This window comes from Nestor notabilis, unplaced genomic scaffold (assembly GCF_000696875.1).
Source record: "Nestor notabilis isolate BGI_N333 unplaced genomic scaffold, ASM69687v1 scaffold31964, whole genome shotgun sequence".
Classification (NCBI taxonomy): Eukaryota; Metazoa; Chordata; class Aves; order Psittaciformes; family Psittacidae; genus Nestor; species Nestor notabilis.
The window spans coordinates 370-17597 of NW_009925723.1; the positions used below are offsets into that span (position 1 = coordinate 370).

At 40.3% G+C, this 17228-nt stretch overlaps 1 protein-coding gene across 1 annotated transcript in view; it reads left to right on the forward strand.

The window, feature by feature from the left end:
- Positions 1–2079: 2079 nt before the first annotated feature.
- The window catches only part of LOC104404679 (DNA mismatch repair protein Msh2-like), a gene marked incomplete at both ends in the record, with an annotated part of 22077 nt that continues 6928 nt past the window's right edge, over positions 2080–17228 (forward strand). Inside the window, 5 exons of the mRNA XM_010013175.1 lie at positions 2080–2234; positions 2604–2882; positions 3209–3355; positions 4379–4528; positions 6709–6842. Coding sequence (XP_010011477.1) covers positions 2080–2234; positions 2604–2882; positions 3209–3355; positions 4379–4528; positions 6709–6842 — 865 coding nt within the window. The remainder of the gene's footprint in view (positions 2235–2603; positions 2883–3208; positions 3356–4378; positions 4529–6708; positions 6843–17228) is intronic.

A 17228-nucleotide genomic window follows, 5' to 3' on the forward strand; every position in this document is an offset into this window, starting at 1 on the left:
ATGCAAATCTTTCTTCTTCAGCCTTCCGCAGCTTTGAAATGATAATTAGTAGCCATTCTGAGTAGGATGTGTGTGACAGATGTAGGAGTACAGCCGTGGGAAGGTATCTGCAGCACGGTACCGAGTATAGACTTCTTGTCACGTAAGCTCCTACTACAGGACTGTCAGACGTGGATAGTTGCTTGAACACAACCTGTTGCATAGGCTAACAGCAGTTAATAACATTTTCCAGTGCGCTGGGAGATTTCCATTTGTGAAAATGATGGCAGGATGTTTTCTGTGGTGACTGAGGATGGGCCTTGTGCAGTTCTGTAGTGCAGGTGGCAGATAAACATCACGCTTGATTAATGATGGCCCGCAGAAATAAATAACAATTATGTATTGCATAAGATTTTCTCTTCCTTCCACCCCCTGCTGCTCTTTATTTATCTCTTGGTATAAGACAGTGTAGCTTGCAGATGTTAGATGTAAGAGCATCAAGATTAATTATCTTGTCAGAAGAGGCAGACTTTAGTGTTACCCTGAATCTCGAGGAACAATGTTGCAAAGTTACTGGCTCATACTTCACAAAATAAATCTGTTTGTGAATGGGGTTTTTTGTGCATGCACGTGATGGCATCAAAAAGATAATCATATTCTTGTATGCTTTACACTTTCTATTGCAAGTGATGAACTAACCTGTAAAAAAAAAAAAAAAAAAAACCGACCCAAAAGCCCAACTCCTCCCCAGACCCACAAAACCCCCCCAATTCGTGGAGAGGTTGTACAGCTTGATAGTTTTAAGTGTAGCATTTTGTATATCTTCCAGACTAGAAACACAGGCAACAGAATTATTTTTGTATTCCATTTAGATACAAGCCTGTGATTATCAGCTCCGTTTTTAAAACCTTTAAAGTCTGTCTTACCTAGCATATCCAACTAAAAGTTGGCATAAAACTACGTTTTTTACTTTCAGAATGATTTCAAAGCACACATAAGCTTCAGCTGCCCCCTGCTAGTGAAGTACATAATTTCATCTGAGACAAAGAAAAGTTGTGTTTTGTTGGACAGTTCTGCACTGGGAACAAGAAGCTCATTATGTGGAATTAGTGTTTTACCTGCTTCCAAAAAAAGCCTTGCTAGAGATTTGAGGAAAGAATAGAAAATGATAAAAAGCCTATTTAAAATAAGCTCATAAGTTCTTGTAGATGTGGAAATCCACTATTTAACATCTTTAATGTAAAGGGAGGAAGAATCTCAAACATGGTGAAGGCCTGCTGCTGAAAAGAAGGATGTGATAATCCCTATTGATTCCTTTATATATCATCGATCTCTCATGTATCTGACACCACTCCGATATTATTTCACTTGCTTACCTGTCAGAAAACTTAATATATGCACCCAAAGCCTCAATTTATTTAGTACTGGAATTATTCTGTGTGTAGGTTAGTACAGAGGTGGCATGGGGGGTTAGGAGCTAGAAGTGGTTCTGCTCCTCTCAGCAGCTGTATGGGGTTAAATTTGTTCAACTGTATCATCTGCCTGCACTCTTAGAGGAACAGAAGCAAGAAGTTTGTCAATAAGGCACTTCCTAAGTTAGATTTTAATGTACACTGTTAAACTTTTTTGAGAATGTGTTGTTTTTACAGTGTATATTTGTTGTAAAAGTGAAATGTCTTGGCACATATGTCTTGTCATCCAGGAAATAAAAGATGTTATTCATAAGGAATACTCACAGCAGGCTTCCACCATTAGCTTAAAATGTGTGAAACATTAGTTAGAAAGCCAAATCAAGAATATTGTAAGGAGAGGGGAAGGGTGAGAGGAACTGTTTTCTTTGTATATATGTATGTGTAGGTTTAGTGAAATTTGGAAATGAACATTGTTTTTGTTTGGATATGGAGTATGCTTTCTTCATTCTTAATACTAACTAGTTGAATATTGTGGTTTCGTGTTGGTTCATGGATTTTACATGTCTGTTTCTTTGATATCAAATATGTCCTTCCTGAAGGCTGTTCTTGGGGATTTTGATTGCAGGAAAGAAAAACTTTATGAACAAACTCAGGTGTATCATAATTTTCTTCTTTCCCTTTTTTGTAGGAACTCAGAAGCTTGAGAGTGTTGTGCTTAGTAAAATGAACTTTGAATCTTTTGTGAGAGATCTACTTCTGGTTCGTCATTACAGAGTTGAAGTTTACAAGAACAAAGCAGGGAGTAAATCCGTCAAAGAAAATGACTGGTATTTAGCATACAAGGTACATTTTTTTTTTTTTTTCCCCCAACCTTTCCTTATGATGGTGAGATAAAAGAAAAAAAAATATGACTCTTTCCTGAGCCTCGGAGCTTGGAGTTTTGGTATTTTCAGGGGTCGATGTTGGTGGTATGATGGAAAATTGTGCTGTCTGTTATATATCCCTGTATTTTCCACTTCTCTAAGGCTGGGAGAGCTTTGTGTAGATGATATATAAAATTTTAATGGCTAAGAAAATAGAACACCTATATACTTTATATTAATGGACTGTTCAGTCTTTACTTTTATCAGTTGTCCTTTTTAAAGGGGTGTGTGTGTGGGAAGTATATGTATGTATGTGCACTCTTTAAAAATATATTTCTTTTCCAAATAGGGTTCTCCAGGAAATCTTGCCCAATTTGAGGAAGTTCTCTTTGCCAACAATGATATGTCAATGGCCATTGGTGTTGTGGGGGTCAAGCTGTCTACTACTGATGGACAAAGAGTGGTAGGAGTGGGCTATGTCGACACTACGCTGAGAAAACTGAGCGTCTGTGAGTTTCCAGATAATGATCAGTTCTCAAACCTTGAAGCTTTACTGGTTCAACTAGGACCGAAGGAGTGTGTGCTACCAGGAGGAGAGACTGCAGGAGAGATGGGAAAACTACGACAAGTAAGGGAACCATTGTGGCTTACAGTCAGACAAAACATTATCTAAAAATCTGCATTCTAGCTTATTAGCTAGGCTCCATGATTTCTGGAAAACGAGGAGCCTCGAAGGTTTTGATTTATGTATCAAAAATGTATTATTTGTCTCTTGACTCATTTGTGTTTTAATTGGCGAAAGTTGTTCTAATGGTAAAATCTTTCCAGTCATTCTTCTCTCTGCAACTTAGCAGTAAATAAATACCTCTTCAGGGTTTGCTTCTATGATGAAGATGAACATCTGTCCCTGAATATTGAAAATAATTGATAACTGTGCGTGTTTATGGTTAACAGGTCATTCAGAGGGGAGGAATCCTGATTACAGACAGGAGGAAGGCTGATTTCACAACAAAAGATATTGTTCAGGATCTCAATCGCTTGTTAAAATCAAAGAAACAAGAACAAATGAATAGTGCAGCCCTGCCAGAGATGGAAAAGCAGGTGAGCAGAGTTTAGTGTGCTCCTGTTTTTTAGAAGCAGGGTGGTTTGTGTATGTGTTGTGAGCTAATCTCTATGTTCTTGCTGAAGGGTTCTGCAGTTCTGCTCAGCTTGAGTCTGTGTCAAAGCTGGATTACAAGGGTCCTAGAAAAAAATGAGAAAACCATTTACTTACCTCTTTAGAGTATTAGACTTTGAGCAAATAAACCGTGCACAAGAGGTGATTCCTACTTATAATCAATCTAACCTAAGGACTGAAATCCGATACTTCAATTATTTTGTATGACAGGAAAATTGGTACTTGAAAACAATGTTTGTGATAATTTTGTGTTTTATATCATCTTATGGCTCAAGCATACAATTTAGTGCCTGCATGTGATCAGAACATGTTTGTTCTTAGCTGCATATGAGGTAATTTGCTTGAGGTAAACACGTTTTAAAATGCTCTTTATTGCTGATGCTCAGTGCAGGTGTAAGGCACAGAATTATTCTCCCTTAATGTGTGATTTCATAACAGGTTAAAATTGTTTGGAGTGTGTTGCAGCTGAACAAGTCAGTCATGCTGCTGCCTCTCTTTTGAGCTGGCACTAGCATGTGTAATGCCATGCAGTGAGTCAAGCAGATACTTGTTCTGGCTGAAAACTAAGCCTGAAACCGTATTCGGAGATGATCCATGATATCTCATTTATCTGCAATAACTTCTTTGTGTTTCTGAGCCAGAAACATCCTGATAAGAGGTTTTGAAAGCTGGCAAAGTGTGCATGTCACATTTTATCAGCTTATGCAAACGTCTAGTTCGTGTTTCTTGCACTTACCTAGAAAGACACGGGGGTGCCACAGAACGTCCCTATGAAAATGAGGTCTAGGCAAACAGGATGAGACTCTCATAGACTGCTGGAATTAACATGGCTCAAAGTCTTCCCCAATGGTGATTTTTTTTTTAGGGGCATTTATGAAATACTCTCAGATTCAGGAGTGTTTCTAACTAGAATAATGGTGTGTTTTGTTTTCTTTTTTAAACTTCAGGTTGCTGTTTCGTCTTTGTCTGCCATTATCAAGTTTTTAGAGTTGCTGGCAGATGAGTCTAATTTTGGACAATTTGAGCTGACTACTTTTGATCTTAGTCAATACATGGTTCTAGATAATGCAGCTGTTCAAGCCCTCAACCTTTTCCAGGTACGAAATACACGCTTGAGTTGTTTTTTTGCAATATACTTACTTAGCTCCTTGATCAGTAGCCTGGCTGCTCTGTCACAACTTCCCAGGTCCTGATTAATGGTAGCTTTAACATTTTGGCTTTGTTTGCAGCTACTCCTGTACAGTGTGTGTTTTAAACAGCCACTCTTACCACCATATTTTGTTTTGTTGTCTTACTTTGGGTATAGAAGAGATCTTCATCAAGGAGGTGAGGGGGTGCAGGAGGGGAGCAGAGTTCTGCAGTTTTGTGGTGTGTTAGGGAATTCCAAAGCATAGTTGCTTAATATGGTAGTGCTGGTTTTGAAGGAATGAGGGTAGAAGCCTGAATTAGTCAGTATTAGGGGAACAGGAAACATACGGCAGGAACACTGCTGTTAGTGATTGAAAGGGAGGGCTGGCTGCAGCAGGCAGGGCAATGAACAGGACAGTACTTAAGAACATCCTGAAAGCACTGTGGCATGCTAACTGGCCAGTGTCAGTTTTACTTTTTACACAGGCTTTCTACAAATCTGAGCAGGTTGCCAGTCTGCTCCATACCTCCCACCATGTCTGGTTTTCTGCTTTGCCCCTTTTTGTAGTTTTAGGAAAACGTGGACTCAAAGTGGTGTGGATCAGCTTTTCTCTGTTGTTTTCATGTTAGTAAATCCCACTTAGTGCTTGGAGCTAATCTGCTTGAGTTTCAGATTTATAAGAAGAAATGACAGATAACGTCTCTTCTTTACCTTAGATGGATTTCTGGAATTAAAAAGAGCATATATTCAGTATCTGAGCTGGCTAACCCTGAAGAAACATCTTCTGATTTATTTTCTCTATTTCCTGATTCTCTGCCACTCTCTAGGGAATGAAGCAAGAATTACATCTCCTAAACTTTACTGAGGTGTTCTAGGAGGTTCAACACTGTCTTAGCTTCATCCCTTTGTAAGTTCTTGCGTATGTTACATATTTTGTAACAGAAAATACACTGCTGTTCTCATTAGGGGCTGTGAGCTTTGGACCAAGGGGTTTGCCATGTAGCAGGAAGCTGATTTGTAGCCTGTGTGGCACGAGCTGTCTGCGACGAGGTTTTTAGGCAGGCACTAAAGCAAAGGCAAAATAATCTGAAATTTGAGTTGCTTTGTGAAGTAGGTAGGTTCTTATGGTGCAGCAGATGCAGCTGATTATATGCAACTGTGTTCTTCCAACTAGGTTATTCATGTGTAATATATACTCTGTGACACTTTCTTGGATTCGGAAGGCTTTCATATATAATACTGCTCAGAATACTGAAAACAGGCACATCCACTTCAGATGTTAGACTTTCCAGGGGTTAAATGTGTCAGTGCATCTTCTCACTTCTTTCATTTCCTGTCATGGTGATGCTAGTTCAACATGCCAGTTGTTTACAGGCATGCAGCCTGCTCCTGGTTGAATGCTTGCCTGCTGTTTTGTTTGCAGGTGTTCATGGATAGAGAGTTGAGGTTTTCATTTCAAAGTTCAGGGTTGAAACAAGCTTGTTTGCCATTTTCCAGTGTTAAGCAAAATTTTTGCTTTCTAGCTGTTTTGTGCAAGACCCAAACAAAACCCCAAGAAAAATGCCCCAGAGTCTTGTCTTGAGTCCAGTTAGAATTAAACCTAAATTAGATAGTAAACTAAAATCTGAATGGAGTAAGTTTAGAGATGTTTATGGTATTCCAGAGATGATCTAGGGAAGCTTGAGAGAAGTTGGATAAGTGTGCTTTTTCCTTTTGCCTGGTTCTGTTGTCCATGCCCCTGGCATCCCTAAAGATCTCCAACCAAAACCCTTGAACCCAGGCCCTGTTTCTTGCTGCTTTTTTTTGATGGATAGGACCCCTATTTTTTGACCTTACAAAGGGCAAGATAGCAAATATGTAAGTATATTTCCACCTTTCCTATTCAAAGGGCAAACTGCCCAGTGACCAGGTATGTTTCTAACTTTCCTGTTCAGTCAGGACTATTTTCAGAATAGACAAAGCTCTTCCTTGCTTGCCATGTTCTAGAGACCTGAGTGTAAGTGCTTCAGTGCTGTGTTGTTTCATTTGCCTTTTTTGATGGGTGCCAAGTTGAGTACAGGAAAAACACTGTTCTGTTCCTAGTAGCAAAGTACCATTCAGTGGGTGTTAATAAACTTCACTAACTTTTTCCTTTCTTTCCCTTTCTAGAGTTCTGTGGAAAATGCTAATACTGCACAGTCTCTAGCTGGTTTATTAAACAGATGCAGAACCCCTCAAGGACAAAGATTAGTTAATCAGTGGATCAAGCAACCACTTATGGACAAGAATAGAATTGAAGAAAGGTAACAGTATTATGTGTGATAGATGTACACAAGTTTGTGCCTGTTTTTACAGGAGGCTCTTCCTTAAAGCGCAGAATGCTACAGCCAAGAAATTAGGGTGGTTGGAGGTTTTTGTGTGCTGTCCTGTAAGACACTGTAGTTAAACAGAGCAGGAAACATTTTCCCTGGAGATGCAAACGGACAGCTTACTGTTAGATAAAATGTTTTTTACAGTTATGACCTTTAAAGAGGAGGTAGGATGTGTTCAGATGGTCAAATGCTTCATGCTACAGACTAAGGCAGCATAGCAGCCACTTCCTAAACTATTGTTTATACTGCAAATGCTCAGTCTGTGTACTGATACTTTGTCAATTAAAAAAAATACATCAACAAAACACACAAACAATTAAGCAGTAGTGACCTCTTCGTATTTCTAGAAAAAAAACCCTGTGGTTGCGGTAGGTCACTCTTACCATATCTCACCAAGAAATTGTGGCCCAAGTAGGAGTGGTCTTTTTCCTCCTTGCTCTTTTATACTGCTGCCTGTCGCTACATGCCCTTGTAGGAAGTCCCTCTTCAGCTTTCTGTAGGTCCCCTTTAGGTACTGGAAGCTGCTATAAGGTCTCCCTGGAGCAGCTTAACAATCCTACACACTTTGAAAAGCATTCTTTTTTTTTGTGTTTTTTTCAGTCCGAAGGAGCAAGTGTAATAAGAGAAGCTATTGGTGGGATTCATGAGATATATTGACAGATTCAAATATACTTGGAAGATACGGGGTCTCCAAGATGTTTTCTATATGCTTTACAGTATATTGTGGCTGTTTTAAGAATTACAAATGATAATTTAGAACATATTTAGAACATTTGAGAAGGAAATATCTGCATTGCTGTTTCTTTTACGTTTCCTTTGTTAGGGAGAGTTACTGATTGTTTCTTAGCTTGAGGTGTGCCATGTTATAGGACCCCATTTAACATAAACCAGTGCAAAACTGTTATCAAACTAGGCTGAACTACCCAAATTGGACTGATGTTAGGTGACAATTTTTGAAGTAAGCCTGCTTTGCTTATACAGGAGGTATTTTGACTTAACATTTATTTCAGTAGTGTAGAAGTGGATGTCTGAAAGTTTACAAGAAAGTTATTCTTGTAAGCCTCTGCTAAGACCTGCAGGTGGTGCAAGTCATCTTTTGGAGCTAAATGGATCAATCTCTTTTTGTAGTTTGTAAGCTGCAATGTGTTAAATTTATGAATAAATGGAACACAGTGTTACATCACTAGTCTATATTAACCATCAACAGTAACAACAGAAATTAATGTACATATTGCACATCAGGTAAAATAACGTTTATCTACTGGAACAGCTCCTAATGAGAAATAAGAAAATGGGGGTTCCTGATACTTGCCTGTCTTGAAAGACTTGGGGTTCTGCCTATGTCTGACTAGTTTTCCATGATTAAAAAAACTTAATTATCAGTCATAGGATATAAGATACAGTCCTGCTTCTCCCATGTGGCATGTTCAGAAGGCAGGTACATGAAGCTCTTGCTCCTTGCCTTATAATCAGCATTTCTGAAATTAAAATGCAGTTGCTGAGATCTCAGGACTTAAAGCCTGTACTCAGTCATCACTTGTCCTGATTCAAGCCTATTTTGAGCTTTTCTCCTGTGTTCCTGAATGTGCTGCGTGGGGGACACCCTGTAGAAAAGCATCCTATCTCCAGCAGAGTCAGAAAGTAATAGATTTGGGAAGCTTGAGGTGACTAAATAGCTAGGAGGGTAAAGTTTCCAACTTTGTAGAACATTCTCATGAATCAGTCTTGAATGACAATTAAAGTAGCAGCTTGTTTAAAAATGAAAAAAGCCTAACTTGTTGCTAGCTTGTGTAGGCAGGCTTGAATGCCTTTACAGTGCTTTATTTAGCAGTAAGTTAACTAACATATGCTTTCTCTAGCAGATAAATGGGGGGATGGAGTGGGGTAGCTTGGAAGACTGGAAGAGCATCTCAGGTGCACACAAGTGCACCTCATGGATGAGAAATGGCCAGGTGAAATGAGAATTCTGGGCATTGGAGGCCTGTGAGCTCCCTTGAAATGTCATCGTGCAACTGGTGTGCTGTAGCGTGTGCTGTTGATGGAGGCTGGGCAGGGAAGGCATAGGGGATGTGTTTCTGCAAAGGTATAGCTTAAACGTGAAGAAGGGGCATCAGGCCTATTGTGAGCTTTATGGGTCAGGATTAGAGACGGGCAGCAAGGCGAGGAGCATAATAGTGAGCATCTGCAGTACCTGCTCCTTCGAGGTGAGGAAGTGGACAAGGCAATGAGAAGAAACAGCCACAGGCCTTGGCTCTCTTGGATGACTTGAGCCACCCCAGCATCTGCTGGAGTGCAGCATGATACCTGCATCTTTGCACATGCTGGCAGAGGAGTCAGCTGAAAGGGAGTCAGCAGTGTGCCCCTGCATTAGCAAAGGGTGACCATGCACTGAGATCTACTACTAGAGGAACATGATGGTTCACTTCTCCTTGGTAGCCGTGAGGTTCATCTAGAGTACTGTATCGAGTATGGGGCTTTGCAGTACAGGTAGGTGGACAGACAGGAGCCTGTCCAGCAGATGGCAACTGACCAGGATCATGGGTTGCAGCACATGGTGCGTGAGCAGAGTGAGGGATTTGGGTTTGTAGCCTGGAGAAAAGAACGCTAAGGGGCAGACCTGACTGCTGGTTTCAGCTGCCTAGCAGGTGGGAATCAGAGGGTGAAGCCACATGCTTTTTGCAAGGCCACAGCAAAAGCATGAGACAAAACAGCAACTTCACCAAAAGTGGTCCAGATGGATATAAAGAAAACGAACTTTGCCATGAGGATGATTAGTCTCTGGAATGTGTGCTCAGAGAGATGGATCTCTGTTCTTGTTCACTGTTAACTGAAATTAGCCTCGTTTTGAGCAATTGCTGGAACTAGAGGCCTTGAGTTCCCTTCCAGTGTAAATTGTTCTGCATTAGGATTTAAAAACTCTTTTTGTGTTCTTTCCTAACCTGCAGCAGTCCCTGCAAAGCATTGCAGATAGGCTTTGAGTACAGGTCAGTACTTCTCCACAGCAACAGGCTGATTTCAGGCAGTTAAATTAGTAGGTGGTGACCTTTGTCCTCAGTAAGGGAGGGGAGAATGTGACCAACCTGGAAGATTGTCTAAATGGCTGAACTGAAGTGCAGTTTAAAGTTCTGGGAGTGCCCTTAATGCCTGTGAAGAAGCTTCTGCAATACAGGTTGAATCTGAACTGGTTGAAAGGCAGAAATGTGATTTGTTATTGTCATGGAGATCATGGTGCAATATGTATTTTGCATGAAAGAAGTTGTCATTCTAGTGACATGAAAATGGTGTTGGCTTCCCAGGTAAGCCTCTAGAAATGTTAGGAAAATGTCACCTTTAATTGTTCGGAAGTTGTCATCTCTAAGTCCCCTAGAAAAATGTTTGGAGTTTGAAGCTGCTTCTTTCACGCTCTCCCCTCCCTTCACCTATGGTTATTATTTTCAAAACTGCTCAATCACCTGTATTTTGATAAGGGTTTGCGTGTAAAGCCAAGGTTGACAGTGAGTGCTGTGTAGAAACATTAAGCAAAAGCTCTACTAGTCAAGTACGTGTCAGGCAACATCACCAGGAAGCAACATCCATCAAAATCCCAGGTGTTCGAAACCTATTAAAAAGCTTAGATTCTTGTGTTGCAAGAGATTCATTTTTAGTTTTCTTGTTTGAGGAGGAAGCAGGGGATGTAAATAAGAGCTGAAAAAAGACTCCCTTCATCACACCTCCATGTGTGGAAAAGACAATGTTGCTGTTTGAGCTAGAGAAGTACCTTAAAACTGTTTGTATTCTGCATGATTATCCAAATCATTTGTCTTCTAGGTCAAGGTTCAGCAATCAACATTTCAAATCAGTAAATTATAGGTGGCATTCAGTGCTGCAGCACTGGAGCAGGTAGTCCTAGTTAATACTTCCAGCTTGCCCAGTTCTGTTCTTCCCTGTGAAGGTGCTGAGGCGCTGGCACAGGGTGCCCAGAGAAGCTGTGGCTGCCCCATCCCTGGCAGTGTTCAAGGCCAGGTTGGACGCAGGGGCTTGGAGCAACCTGCTCTAGTGGAAGGTGTCCCTGCCCGTGGCAGGGGGTTGGGACTGAATGAATTTTGAGATCCATTCCAACACAAACCAGTCTGTGATCCTGACAAGTCCTCACTTGGTGCAAAATAAATAGAAGGATTTAGTCAGTGTTTTGCATCTGAATTTTGAGGCTCAAGGAAAATAAAAGTTTGGTTGAAATGTCAAATTGGTTTTCAGGTTTTTAAGAAATAATGGAATTGCTGTTTATTTAGGGAAATGTGAATCTGTAGCTGCCATACTTTTCTTTTGCTCTCAGCCTGCCAAAAGGAGGTGGATGGTAATTACTGCAGTTGTTAAATTTTAGTTAGAATCTGTGTTTAATTATTCAGGATTTTTTTTTCCTTTTTAAATGCAGCCGTAGGTTAATGAAGCTTCCAGTTAAAGAGTGTGACCATATGAAAACGTTTGTATTTTTGGTGGTCACTATTTTGAACATCGTATACAGGAATATGGTAGGTATGTTCTCCATGAAAGATCAGTGAACATACTATTGTTTCTCATCTTTAATTTATATCCACACACATTAGAAAGGTGGCATGTTAGGGAACTGCAACAGAAGCTCTTTGCAAGATAATTGTCTTGATTTGTAATTTCATTTATGATGTGTAAGGGTTGTAAAGTCTTTAATGTTTTGTTTACATACAGTTCTGAGGTTTTTTTAAGGCAAAGAACTTCTTCAGTATGTTTTTAGTCTGCACAAGTTTAAGGAAATGCACAGATTAGCAATTTAAAAGAGCATTAGTGTTTATGGACTAATGTAATAAACTCTTGATAATGTATGGAAACTAGTAAGGAATAAAACACACAAATAATAATGGAAATCTCAACTGTCTCTAGTCTTTGAAGACCATACAGTATTACTGTTGTATCACTGGATCCTAAAATGCCATATATAATTAAAAAGGAAGACTGGCGCAACACCTCTGTGGCACACGGTATTATGCTGAGAAGGAACCTTAGTTGCCTTCCATCTTGGGTTTCTCTGGAAGATTTTGGGTGGGGCAGTTTCACTGTATGGAGTTAACAAACTTGTCCTTGACTGTATAGTGCCTGATGAGTTTTTGCTGCATCGTCTTCATTGTTCTTTGTTATCATATAAGGAATGGAGGTTTGTTAGTAATTCTTAAAAGGTGGGCATTTGTTTTCCAGAAGCCTAAATACTATGTTGATGGAATGGCAATGTTTAAAAAAAGTATTGTGGACCTGGTTGTTCTTTTCTTCATTCAGATTAGGGTATTTTTCCTTTCATGTCACTGACACTTGCTCACACTTGGTGTTCTGTGTGTAGGATTTGTCTTCCAGAATTTTGTGAAGGTTTTTTTTATATTTTTTTTTTGGCTCTTATGGATCGTGCAGCAACCTGGGGCCCCGAGTTGTTTCATAGTTTGCTGACACTCTCTGTAATGACTTTAAATCAGAAGGTGTAGTCATGCTTCCCTGACCATGCATTGTCACCAGTTCCCTTGTTATTGGCACGGGCACTAGTGTTCATGTAGCTGCTTGGCTCATCTCTTGATGAGGAATTTAGCATGCTAAAATAATCATCCAATTAATTATATATAGCATCTAATCCAGTAAAAGTAGGCAGTAGTCAAAAGGGGCAATTCCAGTTCCCCTTTCTGGCCTTCAGCTCCTTCTGCTCCTTTTTTTTTTTTTTTTTCTGGTCTCATAGCTACAGAATAATTTGGTTTGGCTTTTTCACCTCATGAAAACTAATACATGAAAAAGTGATGAAAGTCATCATCTAAAATGAATCCTTTTGCTCCTCTGCAGCTGGTCCATGACCTGCTATCATCATAAACATGAGAAGATTAACATCATATTAAACGCAGATCAAGCAATACTAAAAGCCTGTTCTTCAGATTTAATAATCTGACTTGTCAGTGTTTGCTTTCTCTTGGTATCTTGACTTTTTTAGAGCTCACACTAATTAATTTATGTTGCGAGTTGGATTATCCTCCTGTAGCAAGTTTGGTAAATTGGATATCTGCCCAGCCTTGAGTTGGAAAAGTGTCTGAATCTGTGGAATGGAGCTGTTCACTATCAATAAGCCTGCTGCCTTCCTGACAAATTCACTATGAAGATGCTACTTGAATATTTTCAGCTCCTACAGAAGACAAACTATAGAAATTTTATGAAAAATAATATATGCATGGAAATAAATTAATAAACCAAATCTTCTGTAACTTTAGGAAACATTGCTCTGACAGAGTGTTTGGGAAATACTTAGAGAGTCTTGTTTTATGAAATATCCTCTTATCAGTTTTGTCTATACACTTCTCTCAGGGTAAAAGACTGTTTAGTCCAGCAAGATTGTGCTGGGTTTTTGAGGTGGAGAGGATTTGCTGGGTAAAATATCTTATGTTCAGAATTTAACTTGGCTGATGGATCTTCTGTGTGCTTTTTCTTCTGTAAACATAAACATTTAAAAGTTGGGAACAGTGTTTATCATTCTGTGAAGTAGCAGGTTGCTGTAAGGTGAAAATTTTCCCTTTTTATCCCCGTTCCTCTTCTGTGGAGCTGTTTAATTTCTTAAGGATAATAATTTTGTTATTTCTTAACTGAGAATGAGGAGGAGTGGTGAATTGAATCGAAATAGTGCTGTTACATAAAGTACTACTCTGAATGGCAGTTCTCAGTAACGATTAAAAAAAAATAAACTTTTATTTGGGAAACATAATTTGTGAGAAACAGAAATGAAAGTTTATTTTACTTCTCTATTACTTGGATAGCTGAGTGGTACTGTCAGTAATACACCCAGGCTGTGGAAAGGGAAACAAAAGACACTTGATTTTGGTTTTCACTGTGACTGGGGTGATCATGTTGGTGTAGGTGGGATGCACAGGTGTTTGGAAGTTCCTTTATAATATAGACGGGAACAGTAGTTCTTGTTCTAATATGTTTTAATGTTTTCAGGACGCAAGTCTTGTGGAACAAGGCTGGTCTCCCATGGGAGTGTGCAGTGGTCCCAGCTGCAAAGTAAGCTATCAGCGGGAGCTGGGGACAGGGAGATGGTCACGGTAGCATCAGAGATGCTGCCAGCTTTGCCTTGCAAACAAAGAAGAATGTTTCCTTTCTGCTTCTCTTACTTTTTGTTGTAGGGAATTTGTGTGCATACCTCAGAGCCCTGCGGTTCTTTGCTTTGACATGCTTTCTGGCTAGAGGAGGCAGAGCAGAGCTCTGCTTGTGTGCTGCTGCTGTATTTGCTTATGCTTCAGAATGATGCCAGGCCTCCCTTCCCTCAAGGTCTAAAAATACTGCTGTTGCAGCAGTCTGCTTCAGGACTGAGATCTTAATTGCATCAAGTGGTACCTTACTGGCACAAATAAGGCCAAAGATTTTATTTTTCTGCTGAAGAATTGTTTTCTTCACCTTGCCTAATCAGCTGGGTTGGAAAACATTTAAACACTTGTGCAAAAATAATGAATTATTGGTAACCTATTTCAGAATACATAAGACTGCAGTAAGTATCTCTGGGGGAGGAGAGGAAACCCCATTATATTGGGGTTAACGGTGCTTTTTGCAATCATCCTGTTTTATTTTTTTTCTGAGCTTGTTATCTTGCAGCCTGACAGTCAATACATACAGCTTCCAAAGCTTTGCTTGGTGGTTATGGACAATAATTATTTTGTGCCTGATACCCCTGATGCTATCGTAGGGCTTTAATTTACTGTCTCTAGGTTTTGACATAATACTCAAATGATACCTGCAGGAATTCATGTAGGGTGGGAAATAGTCCATTGCTTCGCTGCTACCTATTAATTTTATGTTACATAAATGTAACTGATGCAGAGGAGTGAACTCTTGATTATTTGGAAGAATGCGTTTATTCAAAAATTTGTCTCAGTGGACCCTTCTGAGGTTACAAATACCCAGTATTGTGTTCATGGTAGTATGGTTTGGAGTCTAATTATGAAGATCAGAAAAGGCAGGGGACTGATGTTTGGATGTGGCTTTCTCTTATGTTGCTTAATCTTTCAGATTAAACAGCAGGGACCCTCATGTGGAGCACTTTTGTCCAGCTGCTTAGTGGCACACTTTGTGTACCTAATGCTCTAGAAGTGTTTGCAGTGTGACTTCTGTGGCTCTCCTAGGGTCTAAAGCTGCGCTTCAAGCCTTGGACTCTATTACAAGGGGCTGTTTCAACAGAGCTGCAAAAAAAAGTAGCATGTTCATGGTTGCTTTAAGTTAACACATTTATGATTATGAAGGCCAATTTCTAGTACTAAATACATTCTGTGGGCATTGGATACTTGCCTGGAGATCCCTTGATTTTAGTTCACTTCTGACTTGACCATCAGAATACAAGGGTTGCTGTAATCTTACTGGGATGACAGCATTGTCTTTGTAAGAATGCAGACATTACAAGTACACTGTAAGATGCATCATCGTGGGGCTGTTTGTTCCTGGTTTGCTGATTCTGTTAATCTACTCTATTATACAATATCTTTTAATTGCTAAAGCCTGTAAATTTACATCCCCTACATAAGACAGTAATGCACTTTAAATGTTAAACTGAGGATGTATATACAGTGTTGTACTCCTTCATTATTGTCTTCAAAGTTTTGTTATTTAGGCAGGCTGTATCTTGTAGCTTAGCTGTGAAGTTAGTTGCTATTAAGGAAGCATTTATAACTTGTTCTTAACTGAGGAAACAGAACCAACTTTGTGTTAACATGCTAAGAAGGAACATGAACAGGTTGCATAGTTTGGGCAAGAGCAGGCAGGGAACAGCAACTTGAGCTGTTTATCACAGCGGGAGGTACATGTGAAGGTGCAGGCTGCTTTTTTGGCAGAGTAGGAAGAAGCCTTGCTTGCCTGGGTGCAAGCCTCTTGCACAGGCCTGCTGGAGTTGCCTGGGTTGTCTGCTTCTAAACTACAGGCCCTTACGCATGCACGTGGATTTGGGAGAGCTCAAAGAGGGCTTACGCTAGTGAACAACTTGTGATGCTTGCTCAGACGTAAGATTTTGGACTCTAATGATATTGTAGGTCCAAACTGTACAAGTTTCATTAAATAACAGAAAGCTCTTGACCCCTTGCCTTGAATACTCTCTCTCATTTGTAAGATGTGCTTGAGAGGTATATATGTATGCAACTCATCCAGAGAGCAGTGTTCTGAGTTGTGGATGAAACAGAAACCTGGATTCAAATCTTGTATCTTCAGGGTATTGAAAGAGCTGGTGCTGTGGTGAAACCCCTGCAAGCTGGAGGCTTGCCAGAAATCAGAGCTGAGTGTGCAAGCTGAGCGGAGGATTGGGAAGTTCAGTGGTACTAAGCCTCTATGAGTAAAAGAAAGTGGCTTTTGGTAGTATTAGTCTCTCTAAAGCTGCTGGTTCCTTATTCATAGAATCACTCACTGGTTTGTGTTGGAAGGGACCTTAAAGATCATCACCTTAAAGCAGGGCATTTCCAACCCACTGCCACAGGCAGGGACACCTTCCACTAGAGCAGGTTGCTCCAAGCCCCTGTGTCCAACCTGGCCTTGAACACTGCCAGGGATGGGGCAGCCAGAGCTTCTCTGGGCACCCTGTGCCAGCACCTCAGCACCCTCACAGGGAAGAATTTCTTCCTACCACCCCCCCTGCCACGGGCAGGGACCCCTTCCACTAGAGCAGGTTGCTCCAAGCCCCTGTGTCCAACCTGGCCTTGAACACTGCCAGGGATGGGGCAGCCAGAGCTTCTCTGGGCACCCTGTGCCAGCACCTCAGCACCCTCACAGGGAAGAATTTCTTCCTAATGTCTAATCTAAATCTCCCTTCTGTTGCGTTAAAACCATTCCCCCTTATTCACAGGCTTTGTTATTTTTATTTCAAATTGTTTACAGTAATTGCTCCAGTTTCATAACAAAGTCTTTTGTGCATAACTGAGCACTTCCAAAAGCATGTGTGGGTTGGCTAGATGTTTTACATTGTTATTTCTTTGTGCTTATCTGGTAAATTTGAATGTTATTTTTATAAATGCATGTAACAACTCTGATTATATTGGGCGAAATGACCTGGGCATGGTTAGCGTGTGTTTTATGCTGCCAAGATGTGGACTGGAGTAAAGTCATTCTTAGCATCAGACTTCAGATACTTGATCCAGGCTCCTGTGTGCCCATCTTAGACGTCTGGCTTAATACTTAAAAGGCTGTAAAGCATACTGGTTCTTGGTCATGAGAAGAACTTTGCAAATTTCAGGTGATACTTACTACTTACCTGAGGTGGTGATAACTAGACTTCAGCTGAGTTTTGTGAGGCACATGTTTGTCTAGGGAAAG